The sequence below is a fragment of the Myxocyprinus asiaticus genome, chromosome 47 (assembly GCF_019703515.2).
Source record: "Myxocyprinus asiaticus isolate MX2 ecotype Aquarium Trade chromosome 47, UBuf_Myxa_2, whole genome shotgun sequence".
Taxonomy (NCBI): domain Eukaryota; kingdom Metazoa; phylum Chordata; class Actinopteri; order Cypriniformes; family Catostomidae; genus Myxocyprinus; species Myxocyprinus asiaticus.
Window position 1 is genome coordinate 23,090,629 of NC_059390.1, and position 13,927 is coordinate 23,104,555.

The window sequence follows — 13,927 nt, forward strand, 5'->3', positions numbered from 1 at the left end:
GTTTTTATAATATCACACTTACAATTCTTCTTTATTTTTTTCTCTTGTCTTTATACACAAACATATACCACAGCCTTTATATATTGTAGAAGGGGGTCCCTCATAAGGTGATTGGAATACTGGATAAGGAGTTGAAAAATAATTTATTGAGACTCACAAAGAGCAATTTCTACCCAGTGAAATGTTTTAGAGCTTGGCATTACTTGGAAATAAATTTATTTACTATAGAAATGTCAATACTTTTTAAGATTCACCTCATTTGCATGACCTTTTCAGGACAGTACATCCCTATTTTAAAATTCCCTGATATTTTAGGTTTTTCATGACCATGGGAACCCTGAAGTATAATACAAGTATAAAGTCCATTTAGTTTTCTTTGTTTACAAACTGAGATACACTTACTGAGGTAAGTGTAAAATACTGCCTGTTAACCGACAGCATGCTGTCCATACTTGTATTGAACCCGGAACATTCCTTCAAGCTTTATTGAACCAACTTAACACTAAAGCTCATAGTTGGTTGTTTTAGGCCTACAGAGTAAATTGCAATTGTATTTTCTTTCTCTCAATCATGTGAAAGCAAACTAATTTTAATGAAAGGGTCAGTGTTAATATTATACAAGGAGAATGAAGTATACTCAATGCTACTTTCATTTTTAATGGTGTTTGCTAAATCAAGCATCGCTATTTCTTTGCTCACACTGAGGGTTTGGACAAACATCTTAGCAACCAAAAAGCATAACCCTGGCAACCACCCAGAACACCCTAATGGTAGTGAGCGTTGCACAGGCAAATGCCATTCACATTTCTTCTGAAAAATAAATAAAAATCTAGTTTTAAACAATAGTTGTGCAATATACACACAAGAGTACATGCTGGAGATATCAGCATGCAGAGAAACACATTCCTTTTTTTCCTCTCAAATCAAACTCATCATTTGCTCACTCTCTCTCTCATCAAAGTGAAAGTGAGTGAGTGTAATGTCAGGCCTGATTGCAGATACACTCATTTCTCGCCTGTTGTTCTCGCCTCTTGACTCATACATCATTTCATCCTTATTTCATACTTAATGAAAGACAGGATTGAGCAGAGTCCAAGGGCGCACACGGACGGAAAACAAACCGAATGTCTGACAGCTCAATCTTATGCGTGTATTGCTGTTTCACTCCTACGGTGACACTTTGCTTTCAAATGTAGCTGTTAAGTAATAAAGATTGTGTCAGAGCAAACACAAAAACACATTGCACAACGTAAAGTCGGCTTTATGACATGTATTTCAACAGGCATACTCTCTCTATCTCGGTTTATCTCTTTCTTTTACTCTCATTTTAACAAGATAAAAAGCAAGAGATAAAAGCTGACATCACAATGAAAAGTAGTGATATCATAAAGTTGGTATTTAAAAAGACAGGTCATTAATGTCATCGCATCTTACCTGGTTCACTTTCTCCACGGTCTGTGTCATTGCACATGAGATTTTTGGTCTGCATGAGTGTGACGAACACACACATCTCAGCTTTCCCTTCTCAACATTTTAAAGTCAACTTTCAGAAGCTAAACTAAAGGCATCCAGTTCAGACATCAGACATGACAGAGAGGCAGAGAAAGATGAGAAAACAAAGGAGGAATGGTTGCGGAAGATGACAGCAAGAAGAAAAAGAGGCAACGAGACGCGCTTTGACAATACGGCTGTTTGTTTACTTCGGAGACACGTCACATTTTATACCCACACACTACATACCAGACCGACTAAAAAACAAGAGTGCCTATTCATACAGACACACACACACACACACACACCATATACAGATCAGATACACACTTTATACAGATCACACACATAGCACATACATTGCAAGACTTAAGTGTACAGTCAATCCTACATAGGAAAAAAAAGAGACTCTTTAATATCTAAATTATTCAACCAAGACAGAAAGGAGATTAAATTGAGAATAAATGAGACTCATGAAGTTTTCTGCTTCTTAGATGTTTCTTCATGAGAGAGAAATACAGAGAGAACAAGAGGAAAATAAAGAAAGAACAAGGGCAGGACAAGAGCAGGCAGAACAGATAAAGAGAGAGAGAGCAAAAAAAGGAGAGAAGCAGAAATAGACAAGGTTGAGGGACGCAGAGGATTAATTATTTATGTCAGTCCATCCTTGTGTTACACCACAGAGCTGAGACTGTACACTTCACTCTATCAGCCAATCAGACAGCATGATTAGCCGCTGATACTGAAGATCAGCCAATCAGATCTTCAGCTGTGTGCTTAAACTCTCTACCATGATGATATGAAACAGAGGTGACAGAAATAAGCCCTGATGGCCTGCCTATTAACTTTTGGAATTTCTGTGTGAATCATTCATAAAACTGCTCCTATGTAAATTCCTCACGTTCAATTCAATGTGACAATCCATACACGAGAATGGATTTATTAACAGTTTGTAGGTTTGTTTCTCCTACCTGAAATAATTTCTTTACATTTTTAATTTAATAATATTATGAACATTTTGGTAATATTTCATTGAAAAATCTAAATTTAGTTTCTCATCCCTGTTCGGTTATTAATGAGAGTGAAAATGGCATTCTAGAACCGAACTGCCACCCTTACACTTTTAGCGGTAGGTCATTAATCCCTTGACCGACAAGACTGCCAACTGAGTTAATGGTTCCACCAACTGGGAAAGCACATCAAACAAGGTAGAAAATATAATTTGGGGTGGGCTCTATAGTTCTCGAAAAGTGACCAATGAGTTTCTTTTACTGAAAAACCGACAAGACGTAACGCTAATCTGAACATTTTCATCAGCGATCACACTCACCCATGTATAATCACAAATAATGATTGTATTCCATAGTGATTCTGTCACCAAGCATTTTTCCTGGAGTTCTCCGACGCTAAATGACTAATAAAATCAGAAAGCGGTGGCAGAAATTTAAGCGTAAGCATAGTTCTAGCAGGAAGATCTCAGGATTCATTCATCAGGCATCACATACAATCACAACACAGCCTCCGCTTTATAAGCCTGCCAGGTGCCTCTCATTGTTCGCATACTTCCGTGTTTTCACTCACGCGCATGTGAGGGAAACACACATCATGTTACACGCTATGCCTCGCTTCTCCACACAACAGTCGCTTCAGGTTGGATGATCACTCACATTGATGTTCACACTCTTCACAAGCCAGTCTCTATCAGGAAAATACGCTAAATTCTGAATCAATTCTACTTTTGGGGAACAATTTTCAATGCAAATAGCTGGTGGTAGATGGGGTTTCAGGTTTTCTGCTTTAGTTTTCTAAATGCTCTTTTCATCTTAAGCTTTATAATGCATCAGTATCGCTTCGTGGCAATATTCATTTTACTAGAGCATTCAGTTCTCACCGATCAATGTTAGGTGATTGCGCGTTTCGCAGCATGGCGGCCGTGCCACTTGGGCACTCGAGCATGGGTGCACATTTTTCAAATGTTAGAACAGTGTTTGCATGCCTGAGCATTCTCCTATTGGGGAAGCAGGTTCCAATATTCATGCACATCTTTATGCACAAGTACTTCAATGCATGATGTCCGATCATCCGTCAAGATGACGCTTCTTGCATTGTGTTTTCGCTCCTATCGCATGTCAAATCACGCTGCGTTATCTTTTCCACATCTGCATTTCCTTAAAGGGTAAGCATCATCATTGCTATGTGTCCTCTGACACCTAGAGGTAGGCATTGCTCATTACATTTCTGTATTTCATTAACAGCACAATGCAGATTGCACTCTTATAAAATAAATAATCAAATCATTATTTATTATTTTATTAGTATAGGACCATGAACATTTCTAAACAATGGGAACTTTCTACACTATGGGGCTTTTTTCACTAACGGTGGAATTCCAAGCTTTATTACTCAAGTTTCAGCATAGAGTTAATTTCTGCATCTGCTGGTCAAAACATCAGATCCCCACTTATGCTCATGGTCAGGGCAGTAACATGTAGTAGCAGGTAAGTAAGGTATTTGTATGACTTTATTGGGATAAAAACAGTGCTGGTGGCGCAAATGTGCTGTCCAGGCGCTACATTTGCATCTTTTCTTCTGCTGTGTGACTATGTGTCCCACGACACTGCAACCGCGGTGTATTTTCTGTTGTCGGCTCATTGCATCTTCTAAGCTATGCGAACATGCTGTCTAGGCGCCGCAACTGCAGCATGTCTCAGGTGTGCTTTTAAGCGTGTTATAACACCGCAAATGTGGTTTATATAAAAGCATTTAAATTCCCTTCATATGGCAAAGCTTTGTTTATCTTTGCAGGAGTATTGCACAAATAATGCCCGCACTCATCATAGGGATCAAACGCAAAACGTCGTCAAACGCAAAATGTTGCTATTCTTTTGCAAAGGTATTACACAAACAACATCGGCCTTATCTAGGGCTTAAACACAAAACCTATTTCCTCCTCCAGCAGGGGTACTGCACAAACAACGTCGCCCTTATCTTAGGGCTCAAACGCAAACATTGTTTGTCCTTTTGCTGGTGTTTTGCACGGATGATGTCGCCCTTATCATAGGGCTCAAAAGCAAAACGTTGTTTCTTACATTTGCAGCGGCATTGCACAACTATGCCTACCTTTTTGCAAGTGCTCATTCACAAGCATTGTTTACCCTTCTGCAAAGATATTGCACAAACAAGGCTCACCCATTCACAGGGGCTCTACAATTCTCATAAGCTAGCCTATCCTTCTGTAGGGTATGGCATAATTGTAGCATGTCATACAGCCCTACTGGTTTATGTTTGCATCATTATATATATTTAGTTTCTTTCAGATTTATCTCTCATCCTCTGAAGACCTGGTCGTTGTCCTGAGTCTAATTATTTGGTTTAGTATTTTCTTTTGGGAGCATAGGTTAAATTAGGTCCTAATTCTTTTTGGGGTAAGCTCTGCTCCCCTGCCGTCCCTGCCTCCAGCAGGAACTGATGGTTCAAGCAGCATCGGAGTGCTGAACCGTAGGATGGTGCTTATGCCAAATGATATACACCAATCAGCCACAACATTAAAACCACCTGCCTAATATTGTGTAGGTCCCCCATGTGCCACCAAAACAGCGCCAACCCGCATCTCAGAATAGCATTCTGAGATGCTATTCTTCTCACCACAATTGTACAGAGCAGTTCTCTGAGTTACCGTAGACTTTGTCAGTTTGAACAAGTCTGGCCATTCCCTGTTGACCTCTTTCATTAACGTGTTTACGTCTGCAGAACTGCCCCTCAGTGGATGTTTTTTTTGTTTTTGGCACCATTCTGAGTAAATTCAAGAGACAGTTGTGCATGAAAATCCCAGGAGATCAGCAGTCACAGAAATACTCAAACCAGCAAGTCTGGCACCAACAATCATCCATGCGATTATCTAATCAGCCAATTGTGTGGCAGCAGTGCAGTGCATAAAATCATGCAGATATGGGTCAGGAGCTTCAGTTTATGTTCACATCAACCATCAGAATGCGGGAAAAATGTGATCTCAGTGATTTGGAGCATGGCATGATTATTGGTGCCAGATGGGCTGGTTTGAGTATTTATGTAACTGCTGTCGGTGCACAATTCAGCGCAAATGTTCGCTCCAGGTGTGAATTACTTGTTTCATTGGCTACTGTTTCAATACAAAATGTTAATTGCGGTGAGAAATCACAGCGAAAATCCGTGTTTGGTGTGCAAAGGCCTTTACAGTTTATTATTGTTATTGTTAACGATTAATAAATTTTCATTCATTAAAGTTAACAATTATGATAAAAAATAAAAAAAAATCTTAAAATTTGCAATACAACTTCATGACTTTAAATTTGTGTGGCAGGTTTGCTCTTGCATTCCTCGCCACTTTTTACAACTGTCAAAAAGTTTAAAAAGAAACATATCTTCAGTTGAAGGGACTGTGGGAAAATGTAGCTAAAAAGGTATATCATCAAGGCACATTTGGCACACTATGATTTGGGATTTTGTACAATTCTAATCTTGCATACTAGGACAGATAGTATGCAAATTTGTATGCCCTCCCTGAGAGCAAGATATGAAAATGACAGGAAGCAAGTTTGGAAATGTAACAACATAGGCATTATTTATCAGGAATTTTCTGTGTGAAGCCAAATGGTATAGAAAAGGTTTGTGTTTTATAAATATATGCAAAAAAGACAGATAGAGGAAGTGAAAAAAAACAACAACAAAAAAAACAAAAACAAGACAAGATGCCAAATTGCTTTTAAAAGAGACACAAACACACACTAGTGTGAAATTACCTCATTTCACACTAGCTTAGAGATGTCAGACCATACTTCCTTAATAAAAGCCCTTGCGGCAAACATATGCTTATGTGTAACCATGAGTTGAATCGAGCACAGCTTGCAGGGGGACTTGCGTGGATTGCTACATTATGCCATAGATTGATCAATAAAGTTTCACATCATTTTGAAATATGTGAGCAGACAGAACAATGCAAAACAGCAGTCTGTTTAGATGGTTCAAGATCGATGTGTTACAAAATAGTGGATGCTAAATTGTGGAGCAATTGCACACACAAAGAACGGAAGAGAAAAGATTTAAAAGGTGCAATATACAGTATGTCATACGTACATAATTTACTCACCCTTATGAAATTTAAAACGTTATTTGCTGGAAATCTTCGCCTCGATTGTCACTCTCAAAACAAATTGCAGCATATTATTCAAGTACGTGGTCTGACATCAATGACACCAAATCCCATTGGTTCTCATGTGTTTCAAGACCGATCATAATGCAACATGTTTGAATGTTTTGAACTGAACATGTTTTGAACTTTTGCTCTTTTTGGAGCTTGGTAACTTCAGTCCCCATTTATTTTCACTGTATGGAAAAGATCACTGTGAATGAGTTTGAAACCTTTAACAGCATACAAAGCCACTTTTAACAATAGAGAATCCTTTACTGTGTCCTTGACACACACAAACACGCACACATACACACCTGCAAACCTGCCACTGGCACGACGACGAGAAGGCGACACCAGCTCCTTAACAATCTGCAGCACCTGCATGATCAGACGAGGGTGGAGCCAAGGCGTGTATTAAAGGTGTGACTGGGGGTGGGACTAGAATATGGCAAAGCCGGAAGAGCCTCATTCTTGCCATTCGTGCAAAAACATTACTGAAAAAAGCATCACTTCAACGAAAAAAGATTTCAAATAAAAGTCTTGACCAGGACTTGGTAATTGTCTCACCTCTTTTCCATCCATTTCCATTTTTTCCCGTTCATTTTATGTGCAAAAAAATGCATCCAGAGGTAGCTTCGGTCCATAAGAACAATTAAAACTCATTACTACTTCATAACGCATAAATTAACCACACGATATATTTTTCAGCATCCAAAATGCAGTTATCATCTCCAGATTTTCATCTTCAGTTCATAAACCACGTGCCATTCAAAAGCATCACTGAGGGTTAAAAACAGCAAGGCATCCAGTAAAAATATCCTGGCGAATTTGCTTTCAGCAGGTCCCAGTAGCCTGAACACGAGGGTCCATGTCTCCTTCCTTTGTAGCTTACATCTTCACACACACACACACACACACACACACACAAACATTCTCCTTTAACAATGATAGATTAGCTCTCGCAGTTCTTCTCACATTTATTTCACTCTTTCGCAGATACACAAGGTCCTGCATCTCTCCTGTAACCTCAAACTGTGCCAGGTGAGAGAAACCATCTGAAAAAGTGGCTACAATTCTCTCTCTCTCTCTCTCTCTCTTTTTGTTCCAAGCATTCAAATCAATACAGCCAGAGCGCTGCTCCTCTCTCTCGTTTATTCTTCACAGCCCAGCTCGCGCTCTGACACACACGTTCCAGCTTTAATTTAGAGAGCATCTGTTACAACAGCCCCTCCCCTCAACTCTCTCTCTCTCCCTCAGTTCTAGTCTCTGTTTACGACTTGATGTGAATATGTAAATACTGGTCTGATTTACAGGACATCACATATTCAGGATTGTAAATGTGGCCAGTCGATTCTGTTTCCGATTTGGATTCCACTGAGGCCGCCAACACATTTTCGTTTGAAGAAACATTGTTTTTTTCTACGTTTACGCGTTTTACTCTAACGAAAAAGGAGACTTTCGAAAACGCTCTCTGGCACCCCTGCATCCTTTTGAAACAATGACGCTAGGAAATGTTAAATGAAGTTTTCAACCGAAAATGTATAGTGTAGACATGATTTTAATGGTTACCATTTCTTTCTTTTTTTTTCTCCCCAATTTGGAATGCTCAATTCCCAATGCGCTCTAAGTCCTCATGGTGGCGTAGTGACTCGCCTCAATTCAAATCTGAGTTGTCTCCGCATCTGAGAATGTCAATCCACGCATCTTATCACGTTGCTTGTTGAGCGCATTACCGTGGAGACCTAGCGCGTGTGGAGGCGTCACGTTATTCTCTGTGGCATCCATGCACAACTCACCATGCGCCCCACCGAGAGCGAGAACCACATTATAGTGACCACGAGGAAGTTAACCCAACTTGACTCTACCCACCTTAGCAACCGGGCCAATTGGTCGCTTAGGAAGCCTCTCAGCATGCCCTGGATTTGAACTTGCGACTCCAGGTGTGGTAGTCAGAGTCTTTACTTGCTGAGCTACCCAGGCTCCAATGATTACCATTTCTTAATGATACCATTAACAAGTCTTTTTGTAATTTTGAGAAATAAACAATGAGCGGGAACAACAGTCTCATGACAAGTTGTAATATATCGTATGAAATGGCTAAATTGTAAGATATTGTAAGGCTCGTATGAAAAGGTACGACTTTTATTCCCATTGAGACCAACCAATCAACAAACAAAATTTTTAATCGATACAAAACTTTCAAATTCTAATTTTATCTAACCTCCTATTAAACATTTTATTTTAAGATAGGACACGTCGCTGAACAAATTTGGTTACTTATTCCATATTTTTGCAATACAAATGACTGATGTATGTCAATAACCTGTAATACACTTCAATAGTCTCATTCCAAATATTATTATTTTTAATAAGAAAGGTATTTTCTTCCTTCCATGGTACAAAAAAGTTATTTTCTTATTATATATGGTTAGGTTTAGGATTTGGGTAAGATGTCAAACTAAAAAAAAATTATAAATGAGAACCAACATTGTTGGTTTGTTTACTTTTCTCTATGGGAGTAAAAGTTGTACATTTTTGTATAAGCCAACTCGTGTGATTTCACCATCTCATGCTATTAGCCTATAATGACTTGTCATGAGATTGGGTTGGACAGGAGGGTAGCCACTTGTTTGAATCAGTGGAGGAATGCAGACACAGAACCTTAAAGAAAACCTAATGTCAAGAAAATCATACATTTACAGGTTTTTTTATTTTATTTTTTTTATATTCAAACCCTTCTAGATTCCCAACCCCCACAGATAGACAGACAGATAAGCAGATAAACAGTGTGAGAGAGTGGTTTAGGGGCAATATGATTTTGTGTTGTGATCATAAATGTGGCTAATAATCATGTATTGTAATATTTCCCATTCCCACAGAGAGTCATATTTGAAAAGCACAATACAACACAGGCTTCAACGTGAGAACAATCAAATACATACATATGCATGTTTGAAAGGAACAAGGTTTAAACAGCTAAACACCTCACTGTGATTCTTTCGATGTTAATCACACACACACACTTACACACACCCATAGAGAGCATGTAAGGCTTTGACTTAAAGGGATAGTTCACCAAAGAATGAAAATGCTCTCATTGTTTACTCACCCTCATGATATCCCAGGTGTGTATTACTTTATTTCATCACCAGAACATATTTGAAGAACATTAGAAAAATATCTTAGCTCAGTAGGTCCTTAAAATGCAAGTAAATGGTGATATGATTTTTGAAGCTCCAAAAATCACAGACAGTCAGCATAAACGTCATCGATACAACTCCAGCGGTTAAATGAATGTCTTCTAAAGCAATCCGATTGCTTTTGGTGCGAAAAAATATCAATATTTAAGTACTTTTCAACTATAAACCTACGTGAGGGTAAGCTTCACGAGTGGGTGGAGTTCAAGCAGTCTCTCGTGTGACGTACTACCATTGCCATGATACGGACGTAATCTCACATTCTACTCTCGGTTAAGACATCCACCAGAATAAGTACACAAACACACCATTGTGAGTAAAGAAACAGATAATAACCAAAACCAACGAAGCTTCTGTACAGCGTTCCACCTACTCACTTGAAACAGCTCTGCTCTTCCGGCTGACTCACGTGTGTCAGTTCTCGTGCGTTTCAAATGGCAATGTGATTACGTCACACCCGTGTACCGCTTCTGACCGGCAGCATGATTTAGAGTTAAAAAAAAAAAAAACAAATTCATCAAATATTCATCTTTTTCACACCAAAAGCGATCAAGTTAATACGTTAATTTAACAGCTGGAGTCGTATGGATGACGTTTATGCTGGCTGTCTGTGATTTTTGGAGCTTCAAATATCAGATCACCATCCACTTGCATTTTAAGGACCTACTGAGCTAATATATTTTTCTATTTTTCTTCAATTGTATTCTGGTGAAGAAAGAAGGTTATACACACCTGTGACATCATTAGGGTGAGTAAATAATGAGAGAATTTTCATTTTTGGGTGAACTATCCCTTTATTCATAAAACAGACCAAACCCCACAGTTACATCACATACACTCATGCACATATAAATGATCACACACACACAAACACCTCTAAGTCAAGTCATTTTTATTTGTATAGCGCTTTTCACAACACACATCGTTTCAAAGCAGCTTTACAGGAAATCATGCATTAACAAAAAAAAAAAAAAAAAATGAACCTGTAATATCTATAAAGTCTTAGAGTAATCATTGTGTAGTTTGATTAAATATGATTGTAAATTGTGTCTAAAAATTAAATAATAACTGTATTCAGAACCCCTGTGAGCAAGCTGAATGTGACTGGCAAGGAACACAAAACTCCATAAGATGAGCTCTAAGCATGCTATTCATCCACTTTTGCCTTTCACAGTGCCTGATCTTGCTCAAGGACAGTGTGTTATCAAAATACATCATATGGTGTGTGTGTGTGTGTGTGTGTGTGTGTGTGTGTTGTGCAGAAATCTGGCGGCATGTACACTGCTGTAGTCAATCTCTCATAAAGGGCTCATTTGGCTCTCATTCGGCTCTCATTCTACCTCCCACAAATGTGCTGAAAGCATCAAAAGCACACAACACCCAGACACCATTACATCAGTGTTACATCATCACTGCTCACCACAAAATAACACCAGTAACACCATGACTGAATATGGATTTGACCACAGCTATCATTGGACTGTATCTAAAGTACAACACAACACTCAGCTAACCAAACTGCAGTGCAACTTCAGCATTACCACAACTTTAAATAATACCTTTGCAAGGTTCCTGACGTGTTCTTTAAAGTTACTGTAACATGTACTTTCACAGAACAAATGTTATACTTGAGCATTAAAAGTGAAGGAAAGAAGGTAGACAGGCAGGAAGACAGAAGGTAGCTCAACAGAAATACAGTAATAGATTGACGGACAGACAGCTAGCTAGATAGATAGCTCAATAGTCAGCCAGCCAGCCAGCCAGCCAGCCAGCCAGCCAGTCAGACAGATTACAGACTGCTGGTCGAAAAAACTCTCTCTGTCTCTCTTACACACATACACACCTTGGACTACATATTGAAACTCTAAAACAAAAACAAAAGTATTGGTTTGGATATGAGTCTTGGGTCTCAGACAAGGCTGCAGTGCATTTCGGCACATCTTTTTTTATGACCCCCAAGGTCATAAAGGTCTTGATCTGTATCTGGGCTAGAGGTCTGCAACCCAACCCCGACGGGACCCGAGAACCCGACCGGCTTCGGGTCAGTTTTTCTAGAAGGACTTCGGGTTGGGGTCAGGTTTGTAATTAATGAAAAAATAAACAGGCTTACTGAACTTGTTTTGCGCACGTGCTCTCACTCACAGATGTGCAAACGGATGAGTTAGGGGCCATTCACACCGAACATGTTTTTGTGCACATCTGTTCTGTTTTCCCATTATTAAATAACATGCTGGACGAATGTCTTTGACATTTGCACCGTGTCTCACTCTTTCATCAGCGTGTCATGCAGGACCGGCGTATTTTAAACACCTTGTCAAGTTAAAAAGAACTTCACATTTTCAAAAAGGCATATTGAGACACCTGCGCTCTGCTTCAGTCTTTGCGCTGCATCTAGATTGTTTTTAGCGCAGTAGTCACAAACAAGTAAACAAGTTCAGGCTGCATAGAGGGAACTGTTGCATTGTTTCATATTATTCCAGATTGTTCTGCACCAAGTGAAGTTTCAGCAAATAAACGGTAAGGCAATGTTGTTTTTCCCCTTCTGCTCTAGTGTACTAAGGGCCTGCTGTGCCTTGTTAAAACTTTGTATGTTTACTGTTTCAGTACTGTTACAAATGTAGCCTATATGCTTACATAAAATACAGCCTATTGCAACATTACTTGCTAGGAGAAGAAATGAGATAGTAAGCGATTTCGGGTTTGGGCTTAAAATCTGACGGTATCATTCGGTCTCGTGTATGGGTCAGGTTTCGTTTAAAGGCCCGTACAGACCTCTAATCTGGGCCAGAGGGGTCTGGTATTTGTCTGGGTTTAAGCACATCTGGTATTGGTCCAGATTTGTGTCTTAGGGTGTTTGTTATTGGTCTGGGAATGGGTCATAGGGTATCTGGTAATAGTCTGGGTATAGGTCTTAAGGCCCAGGTATACTTAATTTTTCTGCGTTCTGGATCGCACCAGTTCACCCTTGTTGCTTTTCAAAGTATACTCTTTTGACTGCAAGCAAATACAAATATGTAGTGCACATGCACACTACGACTGCTTTGTGATACTTTTAGTACAGTCAATGGCAGGCACATTCGCAATGATGCACACAGACAAAAGACTTTCCATTGATCTGAATCTGATCTGTATCTGGCCTTGAGGAATCTGGTATTGGTCTGGGTATGGGTCTTAGGGTGTTGGCATATGTCTGTATCTGAGCTTCGAGGGGTCTGGTATTGGTCTGGGTCCTTTAGGGTCTAGTATTGGTCTTTATCTAAACTTTGAAGGGTCTGGTATTAGTCTGTATCTGGGCTTCGAAGGGTCTTGTATTGGTCTGGGTATGGGTACTATGGGTTCTAGTATTGGTCTTTATCTATGACTGGAGGGGTCTGGCTCTTAGGGTGTCTGGTATTAGTATGTATGTGGGTTTTAAGGAGTCTGGTATTGATCTGGGTCTTAGAGTGTCTAGTATTGGTCTGGTTATGGGTTTTAGTGTATGGTATTGGTCTGTGTATGGGTTTTTGGGTGTCTGGTATTGGTTATTTTCTGGGCCTCGAAGAGTCTTGTGTTAATATTAGTCTTAGCGGGTCTGGTATTGGTCTGGGTATGAATTTTAGGGTGTCTGGTATTGGATCTTACGGTGTCAGACATTGGTCTGTGCTTCAAGGGGTCTGGCATTTGGTCTGGGTCCTAGGGTGTCTAGTAATGGTCTTTATCTAAGCTTTGAGGGGACTGGTATTGGTCCCTTACTGGGATTCGAGGGGTCTGGTATTGTTCTGGGTGTGGGTCTTAGGGTGTCTGATACTGGCCTATCTTTGGACCTCGAAGAGAACTGGGTTATAATCATCTCCATGTGCTGTTTCTATGTCAGTTGGATCTGATCAGTGTGGAGAGAGAAGAACTGAAACCAGCATTTATACTGTCAGATCTGTGGTCTAAACCCTCAGCATGTAAGATGTAACAAAGGTGATGGAGTGTTCATGTGATAGCACTATTAGTGTAGAGTCCTGGGATGCTTTAACTGCGTGGTTCAGCTGAGCTTTAATAATGTATGCTGGTGCGTGGATTCATTTGATTCAGATATGCAGAG

General features: G+C 39.6%; 1 protein-coding gene across 3 annotated transcripts in view; it reads right to left on the reverse strand.

Moving 5' to 3' along the window:
* Positions 1-13,927, reverse strand: part of LOC127436812 (USP6 N-terminal-like protein) — a 102,789-nt gene that overhangs the window by 59,790 nt on the left and 29,072 nt on the right. Inside the window, exons 1-2 of one of the 3 annotated variants that reach the window (XM_051691210.1) lie at positions 7,226-7,821; positions 6,973-7,036 (exon numbers count right to left, since the gene is read on the reverse strand). The exons of 1 other annotated variant lie outside the window; for it this stretch is intronic. In XM_051691210.1, coding sequence (XP_051547170.1) covers positions 6,973-7,036; positions 7,226-7,246 — 85 coding nt within the window. In that variant the 5' untranslated portion in view covers positions 7,247-7,821. Of the gene's footprint in view, positions 1-1,434; positions 1,832-6,972; positions 7,037-7,225; positions 7,822-13,927 lie in introns of those variants that run through there. One more of the 3 variants, XM_051691211.1, reaches the window with a different exon arrangement.